General features: G+C 39.0%; 1 protein-coding gene across 1 annotated transcript; it reads left to right on the plus strand.

Annotated features, from left to right (window-relative positions):
- Nucleotides 1-6,327: 6,327 nt before the first annotated feature.
- On the plus strand, nt 6,328-6,448 carry LYRM4 (LYR motif containing 4; the record flags this gene model as incomplete). The annotated part of the gene is made up of 1 exon (XM_010183412.1): nt 6,328-6,448. A coding segment is annotated over one exon (121 nt), but the record flags the coding sequence as incomplete, so codon positions are not given.
- Between the last annotated feature and the right edge of the window lie 3,476 nt (nt 6,449-9,924).

A 9,924-nucleotide genomic window follows, 5' to 3' on the forward strand; every position in this document is an offset into this window, starting at 1 on the left:
TCCTGAGCTACTTTCCAATGTGAGTGATTCTGTGATCCTGTTGATCAGGTGGTCATCCATGCTCTCTTCTTTGAAATGTGTACAGGCACAAGCTGGTGAAATGATGTAGTCAGAAAACTCCTCCTTTGCTAAAAACAGCCACAAGTCTCTCTCTCTTTGTTTATATAAATGTGGGGAGGCATTTTCATTTTTTAGATTGATTAAAGAAAATGAAAGGAAACCCTTTTGAAATAGGTATGCATATTAGAAGCTTTTTCTCTTTCTCATCTAGGGCAACTTGCACAGAGAAGGTTGAAATTTTTATTTGGTTTGAGATACAGGACACGAAGTAAGAAGAATTTGTAACTTATTTCTAGAGCAAATCTTGCATCGGATCGTACAGCATGTATCATATCGCACTAGGTTACAGTCACCAGCTCTCAAGTGTTTTCTAATGTTGGTCAGTTTTTATCCCTTTCCTCTGTTCATTTGGGGTACTGATAAAGTATCTCTAGTGCTGTTCTCTTCTGGACATATTTTTCAGCAATTCAATCTGAACTAGTTTTTTGTAGCAGAAAAGCCAAGTAGTGACTTGTAGGTTTCATTGTATAGGCTTTTTGTGAAGACTCTGGAGGGACATTGATTTGAAAATTTAAGGAAATAATACTGGATTGGACTCTTGGGTTAACCAACTGTCTAATTTTTCTGTTTCTTTCCTCTCCTCCCCTCCCAGCTTCCAGCTACCACCCCGAGTCCCTCAAGCAAATCCTGGTTCCAGGAACAGGTTTTGCTCTGGTTTCAGAAAACATGCAGGTGGTGGTGGTGTGCTGTAACTTGAGGTGACAGCACTGAAAATGTGTCTAGTGATGGAGTTTGAGGAACACCTTGCTGGTGAAACATTGCATTCACACCCTTCTGTTGGTCCTGTGTTTAATCAGATAAATTGCAACTGCTTCTCTATGAAGTACTTACCTCTTGGTCTCAAAAGCACGTCTGTTGTCAAATGTTTATTTTTCTAGTATTAAACAGTAACTGCATGCAGCTTTTGCCTCACCTTTATTGGTGTCTTAGTGAGACCTTTATGGAGGAAGAAAGGATGTGAATACATGCATATAAATATATGGAAATATGTATGTGTACACACACATAAAAATAACTATTCTCTCTGAAGTAATTCTGTACATAGAGGCATCCTGACTAATGCTAACAAAAGTTTAAGGTAAGGTAAAATGTTTTTTCTGCAGATATTTTAATTATAAAAAAATTCCATTTTTCAATTATATGTAATTCTGAAAAGTCAGTTAAGCAAATCTCATCTGGTGCTCATTTTGCTAGTAATAATGGGAAATTCTGAAAACGCATGCTGTCACTGCCTTAAGTTAATGGATGTTAATTGGGAGAATGAAGTGGTAAGAAAATAGTTGGTGAAAGGAAACAATGACCTTTTATATAAAGGATCCCTCACTTGATATAATGTTACTGTATTGTAAATCATCATCTTCTTTCTGCACATTGTGTCCTTAAATAAAAGCATCATATACTTCATTTCAGAATTATTAACTACAGTGAGCTTCCTAAGGATTGGCTACTGATCACTTGCTTTAATTTATTAAATACAACTTAAGCCAATAAGAAAAAGTGCATTTTACCTTATACCTCTTTTGGAAATCTTGAATATTCTAACCTGCTGGCCTCTGCCGTTGTAATCTGCTTTGCTTGCACAGGTTGTATATCACAGTCTTCCTCTTCTATCTTTGTATGTGTGCTCAATGACTTACAATTTGTAATAGCCATTATGTTTTGCAGTATGTTGCCTGTAACTGTGATGTGATTCATTAATACATTATATTTGTTCACAGTCACAAAGACAAGATGTCAATGTGTTTGTAAAGCTGTCTTGGAAAGATGACTTACACCTTTAGTGTGTTGTGATACTGGTAAATGCAAAGTGGTGCTGAGGAAAATCATTGCTTGGCCAGGTTTATTTTGAAGGCATAGCACTGTGTACTTAAAAGCAAGTGTGTCTCCATGGTGTTTCAGCTTAATTTCTTGCACTCTTAAGAGCGTAAAGATAGGAGAGTGAAGACTTGAAAAGGAAATGGATATTTTTTTATTTTCTGGTCAGGCATGACATAAGTAAACATTTTGAAATAAAATTAACTAAATCCCCAAACAGCTTATTATTTTCTGAAGTACCTCTGTTGCAATTTCATTTTTCCTTAATAGCCATTGTTTCACACCTCACTGCCTGTAAGCATCGTTTTTATGAGAACACAGGTTTTCAGTTGTGCTTCAGGGAAGGAAAAAGATGAACTCTTTTAAGGTAGAGGTGAATGGCTGAGTATTCAGCAAAAGACTGTTCTTTACCTGTAGTTCTGTGGTTTTTAATATTGTTTGGGGTGGTGTTGTCTCTTAATATTAGCAGGCAGTGCCCATTCCCTCTGAGTCTGTGGCAATGTTTTGGCCCTGGTGGTGTTTTCGCATCAACCCCCAACCACTCTTTCTATTTTCTGCTGATGTGCATCTGTTACCTTGCGTAGCCATCCACCTGCCGTGGGTTTGGTCTGAAGCCATCGCACCGAGTCCATTACCCATTGAGTACGTACTTTTGATTTAATTGGGAGTTAATTGTGTGACAAATGCACCTGAGTAGGGACCGTGAGAAGTGTTTTGAGTGTGCATACGTAAGAGAGCACTGAGTGGATATATTCAGCTGCACACTCTTGCTTGGGTCCTGCTGTCACTAGCTCACTAAAAGGTCTTTGCAGAAGATAAAGTTAAAGCTGTTCTCTAGTAAAATTTCACTGCTCTTGGATGACAAAAAGAAAAGAAAATGCTTTGTTGCATCTTTCAGCCATTTTTCAGTATCTGTTTCCAAAGAACAGTGAGAAAAATTGTTGATTGTGGAATGCAGTTTGAATTTTCATGTGCAATGGTGTTTCTTAATGTACACGGTTGCTTTCCTAGGACCTTTCCCAAAAGTCTATAGGAGCTGTTTGAGTGTACTGTATGCAGAAATGCTTTCCCATTCATTTTCTCTGGAGAGTTTCCTTGGTCTACTTTGTTTAAGCGTCTTGCTCCACCTCTCTGAGTGGAATCTGTCACAAACTGTATCCATCTAAATCAGCACGGCTGTATTCCCTCCTCCTCAGCACTAATCCTCATCCAGTCCTATGCAGAGCTAATTCAGAAAAAAAAACAACCAACAACAACAGAAGAACCCAAACAAAAAAGGAAGTTAGCTCTTTTAGTAGGTTGGCCTTCTGTCAGTTTACCTAGTTGGACAGGCTCACCTCAGGGCCAAATTTCAGACTGGCCATGCTGGTCTGAAGGAGGCAGAGGAAAGGTTTGTGCCCACCAAGGAGGGTGGCAAAATCGTAGCAGCTTTCCTTCACTTGCATTGGCTTAAACTTGTTGCAGTGCTGTGTACCTTCAGTTCCTTTGTGCCAATTTGGGTAAATAATCATCCATAAGGTAGAGCAACCATTTCACTTCCTGGTATGCTTTTCATCTGTCACTCTGTCTTCAGATAGTGCTTCTTTTTGATTAATGTTGTAAAGTTTTATGAAGATAGCCGTAGATTCTCTGCCACTGGCATTTCAAGCTGTGCCTTCGAATGGTTTATGATTGGTTCTGGTGTTTATGCTTATTGAACTGAAAATACACAGAATTAGAGTAGGTGATCAGCTGGCCGGTCTGTTCATCAACCAGAAGATCTTTGAAGTAGTGCTCTTTAAAAACAAACAAACAAACAACAGATAAATATCTGAATGAACAAGTTCTTTTCATAGCATATGTATCTTTACTAGATGTTGCTACACACATTACTGTGCTTTCAGAAGAGCTCGGTTGTTCATGGACTTGCAGCAGTATCGCAGCCCTAATGTTAGTGCTAGCTTTTAGTACGTACTCAGTTCAGAAACTCTTGCAGTGTAGCGAGTATTGAGGTTTGGAATTGACACTGCTCACAAGTGTTGCATATAAAAAGCTGTTGTTTAAAAAAACCCCGCAAATGACAACCAAAGCTCAAACCTGCCAGTTTGTTTATGTCTTGAACTTAATACTTTTTACATAATTTTGAAAGAATTTCAATGTTGGCGAAATGTTCCTCTGTCACCTCTCAATGGGGAAGAAAGGTTGTTTTACAGGCTTCATAGTATTGGGTTTGAGCTTTGAGTTCAGCTCATCCTTGTTTTAAGTGATATATTGAATCTCGATGTAAATTTAGTAAAGAGTAGTACCGGGATATAGAACTAGACTTTGAAGTGTGCTTAGGGAATACTGAAGATGTATTGATTTAGCTGTAGAAATAAGACTGTGTTAAAGGTTATGTAAAATAACTTCATTTGGGCGTTAACATTCACAAAGGTTTAAAGAAATTGTAAAAGGAAAAAACAGTGCTATTTTCTGACTATAGATAGAAACTGGTCTGATTATGTTTTCTAAGTATGTATCTTTTCTTTCCCAACAACTGTTGGGTGTAATGAGAGGAACAGAGAGAAAATGGAACAATTAATGCACCATATGTGCAAGACAAAGAAAACAGTCTGTATGTGTTATACTGAACAAGTATTTGGTTTAGTCCCATCTATCTTTGTTATGTAGATAGCATTTACTCATTTGTATTGCATTTTGATAGACTTGTACCTAGTAATGGATACTTCCTGGTTGTTGTTGTTGGGTTTGTATTGTTTTGGTTTGAGGTTTTTTTTAAGCTTTTTTTTTTCCAGTTCTTTATATCTTTTGGAAACCCTCCCTTTCTTGCAGAAAACATTGTATGTTACTGCACAGTTTAACCCCACATATGTATATGGGGTGATTTGACATCCATCCATTATCAAGCAACAATATTAATAATTTGGGGTTGTTTCTTTCCTAGAAGAAATAAGCAGCTTCCCCTTCAAATCTTGCTAGGACAGCAGCTGCAGATGAGAATGAGCTTCCATATTTAATACATTCTATTAACTTCACACATACAAACAGCACACTCGCTCACTCCCGCACCCCAGTGTCACATTAGAGGTGAACAGGCCCTAATTAAAAGCGCGCACCATCTGCCGGTGTGTGGCAGAAGGATGGCACTCCATAACCATCCTGATTCCTGTGATTGAAATGTATTATTTATGAGCTCAAAGAGAAAACGTGCCTCTTGGCTGGTGGAGGCTGCATTAGGAGCTGGATAGCACCATCTAATGGTAGGGAGTGCTGCTGGCTATTCATCTTCCCTCTTCTTCCTCTCCCCTCCTCAGTCTCCTCACCCAATATTTTTATTTTTCAACATCATCTTTGGAGGTTTTTATGGTCATGTTTCAGACAATTTTGTGTCTCGTGTTTCACTTGTATACAAGATTGGAAATGGTTGTTGAAATATCACACTATGTATGGTGATTGCAGCAGCCTTTTTTTCCCTTTAGGCACTGCTCATAGTGTTTTACTTCCTGTAGTAAAAATGATACTGATGTGGTGTGGTGGTAGAGAAGTGGGACGTTATCAAGATAGCTGAGCAGTATCAGTTTACTGCCATTTCTCCTTCCCCTCCCAAGCACGTGTGTGATGGAAGTATCTACTGCTCAGTCTGAAAATTCCATTTTAATATTGAAATGGGCCCTATTTTTTATTGAGCAGTACACTACAGACTACATAAACGTTCTTCACTGGGTTGAAAAGAAAGGGGAGAGTTTCACAGGTAGCTGCAGCTTTGGACCTTCCTCTCTGAAAGCAGAGATCGTAACTCCTTTCTGCTTGCAGAGATTGTGTCCTGTTGTTGCTTCTTAGTGAGGAAGTGGATGAGAAGGTGTTGGACTGAGGGGTGAAATATACTTTGTCAGGATGGGAACAGAGTGATGGGGAAGGAGCCTTTTTTGTTATAGTCAGTCTATCAGTCTAACTTTGTCGACTGCTAAATTACCAAGTCAGAACTAGTAATATCTTCTAATGTATTTAGTGGTTAGCTCGGTGACCGTTAGAATATGCAGAACAAAAGTAGTCACACCGAGTCAAAATAATTTGTGGGTTTTTTGGTTCATAGGCTTTTTGTTTTGTTCTTGAGCTTTGCAGTGTCCACGCTGGGCATCCAACAGTATGTTTACAGCAATAACGAGCAGTAAGGACTGGACTGATATGTGAAATAGGAAATTTTTCTACAATAACTTCCAGTAAAAACACTTTTTTAAATTAGAGAATCTGGTCACTGTTTCAACCTGGGCAAGAAAAGACCCTAAATAAAAAGATGAATGTATAAAACTGGACAAAATAAATGTGTGTGTATTTATATTTGTTTTAAAGAATGTCCAAATGTCATAAACTGTGGCAGATGTATGAATACGTCTTCTTATTGTTTGTGTTTAGAATGTACGCCATCAGAAGGATAAGAGATGCCTTCAGAGAAAACAAGAATATAAAGGATTCTGAAAAAATAGAAGAACTAGTGAATAAAGCCAAAGCAAACCTAGAGATTATTCATCGGCAGGTATGCTTATTTCTCTCATTGTATCTGAGTTGTGCACTCCTCAGTTAACTGTCTTATTTCACTGCAGATGGGGAAAAAATAGATCCTCACTCAAAATATCTCTGGATAAACAGTAGGTTTTATATGTCTGAGTTTGAGAGGGTGGGAAACATTCATTTATCCATGATGGTTGCAATAGGGGACTTACAGATGTTTGTCCCATTAACTGGAACAGGCCTTGCTGTCAAAAGTTTATATGCTCTTCTCTTACCTTTTTTACGGTCTCTTCACTCCGCATCTCTGTTCTGCCCTAATTTTCCTTTGAGTCTGTTTCCTCTAGCTCATGTGTATTAGATTCCTTTCCTCACGCTTTCCTCCTTCCATCGTAGGCTTAGAAGAGTGGCTGGGACACTCCAAATAGTCTTGCCTAGTGTTTGTTTTTCCCCACCTCCAGTGGGGATACGGTGTTAAAACAGTAGCAGAACAAGAAAATCCTGAAGTGAATTAAGTAATCGCTGGCTAAATGTGTCCAAGCAAGGTGATAGATTTTTCTTTGGAAAAAGTCGTGTCGCTGGCAATATTTTTCTCTGACCTTGTCCAAGTAGCATTTATAGCATCTCTGTTCCTTCCACTGGGTACCATACCATTTAGACATGAATTATACTTCATTGAACTTTGGGTGCTTTATTACTTTTCATATGTATGTATGTCTAGAGAGACCACTGGAAATTTGAAGAAAGCAAGCTTCTACGCCTGAACTCTCTGAGGGCATTTGCAATGCTTAAGTTGTCAGTCACTTGCAAAACCTGCACTTCCTGACACCGGTCAGAGCTCAGTAGTACTTTTATTAAATATCAAATGAGACTGTGCACCTGTTCCTCCATGGTCTGTTTTAACATGAATCTTTTAACAATGAGCAAGTTGGTTAGCTGGACTCTTATTTCAGTAGGAAGCTGGGCCCTTTGATCTGGCAATTCAATATTAATATTTTGGTACAAGCTAAATTACTTCTTTGGAATTTCTTCTCCCAGGAACAGGTGTTGTTTTGTGCTATTGTAGCTTTGCTATTTTTTATTTTTTTTAACCCAAACACTGCTATTTTTCTGTTTTAAAAGTGTTTTCTCAAAGAATCAGTTGAGATTGGATTGATTCAGTGCAATTTTATAGGTATAGGTATGGATATGTGTGTGTGATAAGTAGCATTTTGGGCTCTTCTTTTTGAGGTTTTGTCTTGGAAAGGCTTTATAATCCAATATTCTTCAGGGAAGTATTAGAGGGTGGAGAAGTCAATGAAGGAGGGGTTATTGCAGAAGAAGAGTCAGAGATCACTCAGGCAAATCTGAGCTAGCAGTTGGTTTGTTGGGTTCTAATCAGTAAACTTAGGTATGTAAAATATTTAGTAAGTACAGATGCATGGGTGGTCGATACTACTATTTACTGCACTTAAAGTTAGTATGGGATAAAAGATTATCACTTAAGCTTACTATCCGTATCTTAAATGTTATTTATATGCATGCAAAAAATGTCACTTACCAACCCATTGCTGTCTGGTGTCAGGTACGGGATCTCTCAGCCTCCAGGGTGTCCCCACTCAGATGATCACTGCTGTGCAGCCAGATGCTATGGAGGGAGATCTCAACAGACCCTGATGGCTGCAGATATTTCTAGAATAAAGTAGTTGATTTGTTGTCAGATTTTCTGCTGTGTTAATGCAGTTTCAGCTGCTTATCAGCCCAGTCCCCAGCCAAACCGTTTTTTCGGGGGAGTTTGGTGCTGATTTCTCAGTGATAGCCTCACACAACAGGATTAACTTGTTAACTAGGTTAGGGCCGCTTGCTGAGTGTCTGCCTGGACCAAAGTTGAGTTAGTTCAAACAGGAGGAGTGTATCCATCACAGGGGAGCTGCGAAAGATAGGAATGCACAGGGTGAGATTCTGCCACTTACAGAAACCTGCATCAACAAAGCAACCATTTCCGGACATGGGAACTCCTATAGTAAAATGCTACAGAAAATCTCTTCTAGTTGTGGCTAAGACAAATTCCTGTCAACGTGTCAAACATGTCAGAAAATGCTCTGTGATGGTTGTAAGTAAGAATGTAAACTTTATATCTTTGATACAATCAGGAAAACATTGCTGAGGCTACCACAGTAACTGTTTTGCCATGAAATGGATGACTGAAGTGTAGTAAATCTATTTGTTTTAAAATATATTAACTAGGACCTATTTGGCCCAACTCTTTTATAATAACAAATACTTCCTTCTTCTGAAAAGAGTTCAATTTCAAGGTATAAAAACACTTGAAATAGGTGGGAAATACAGTTCCCGCTTTGTAGATATGTATCTGGGATGCTGAAATGAAGGCACTGACTTGTAGTGCCTTAATGTTCAGGATACCCTGACTGATGTGGGTCGGATTTGGCGCTCATTGATTCTGTGAGCTTAATAATGAAAGGCAGTTCTAAGTCAGATGGTGGTTTAGTCTTGCTAAATAAGCTAATAAGCTTTCCAGCTTTTCTTTTGACAAAACATGGCTCTACTGACTCGTCTGAGCCGTAATAGATCAGGGATGGATTTTAAAATAAAACTCTTCTTTTCTGTCTAAGTCCCATGAACACCCAGATTACCTTGTTACTCTAGATTCTGAAAAAAGATACTATTTCTCTAGAACAGGCTCTTGATGGCGTGGACTCTCTTCCTTCTAGGGTGTGGGTCTTGTCTTGCATCTTTTATGAAATTTTCATTTAGCATAAAGATTATCCCTCGGCATCAGATAGGTCTTTGAGCTGCCTTAGGAAGAGCAGGCAGTCTTGGTTCATCTCTGGTCTGCGCACTCACTGTCCTTTGTAAAGGAGTAGTTGAGCTTGAGGACGTTGTGCATCCATTGGTTGCTAGTGAATATTTTGATCATACATAAACATATATATGTGCCTGTATGTATACAAGTAACTCTAACAAGCCTGTACATGGGCAATAGGTAGCTGTTTCATATACCGGCCTGTATTTTACACTGGTAAAAATGCTGTGCATTTAATTCTTCATTCAAGAAGTGTCCTGGTTTAAGCTAAGTAGAACTAATTTTCTATTTAGTGATTTTACTTTTCAGCTCAGTCTCTTTTAAGTGACTGAACTTGCTGAAAACTGGCAGCATGTTTTTCCCAAACAGCGCTGCTAGAAGATATGCTCAAGGTCAGTTGTCTCATCATGGGTGCTGTGTCTGCACCTATGGGGGGAGAAGCAGACCCAAAACTGACCAATGAGGTATTCCATCCCACATACGTCATACTCAGTATAAAGTCGAGGGATCACAAGGGTCTTTTTCCTTTTCCCTTTTCACCCTTCTTCCATCTTGGAAGCATCTCGGACCCTTCTGTCCGTCTCGATCCTGCAGAGGCCGAGGCCTGAGCAGAACCCTGCTTGTTTGTCTGCCACTGATCCCGATTTGTGTGTCCTGCATCCTTCTCCCACTGCTTCTGAGTTTGGTCTGGGACTTTTCCA

Source organism: Mesitornis unicolor, unplaced genomic scaffold (genome assembly GCF_000695765.1).
Source record: "Mesitornis unicolor isolate BGI_N332 unplaced genomic scaffold, ASM69576v1 scaffold42730, whole genome shotgun sequence".
In the NCBI taxonomy this organism is placed as follows: Eukaryota; Metazoa; Chordata; class Aves; order Mesitornithiformes; family Mesitornithidae; genus Mesitornis; species Mesitornis unicolor.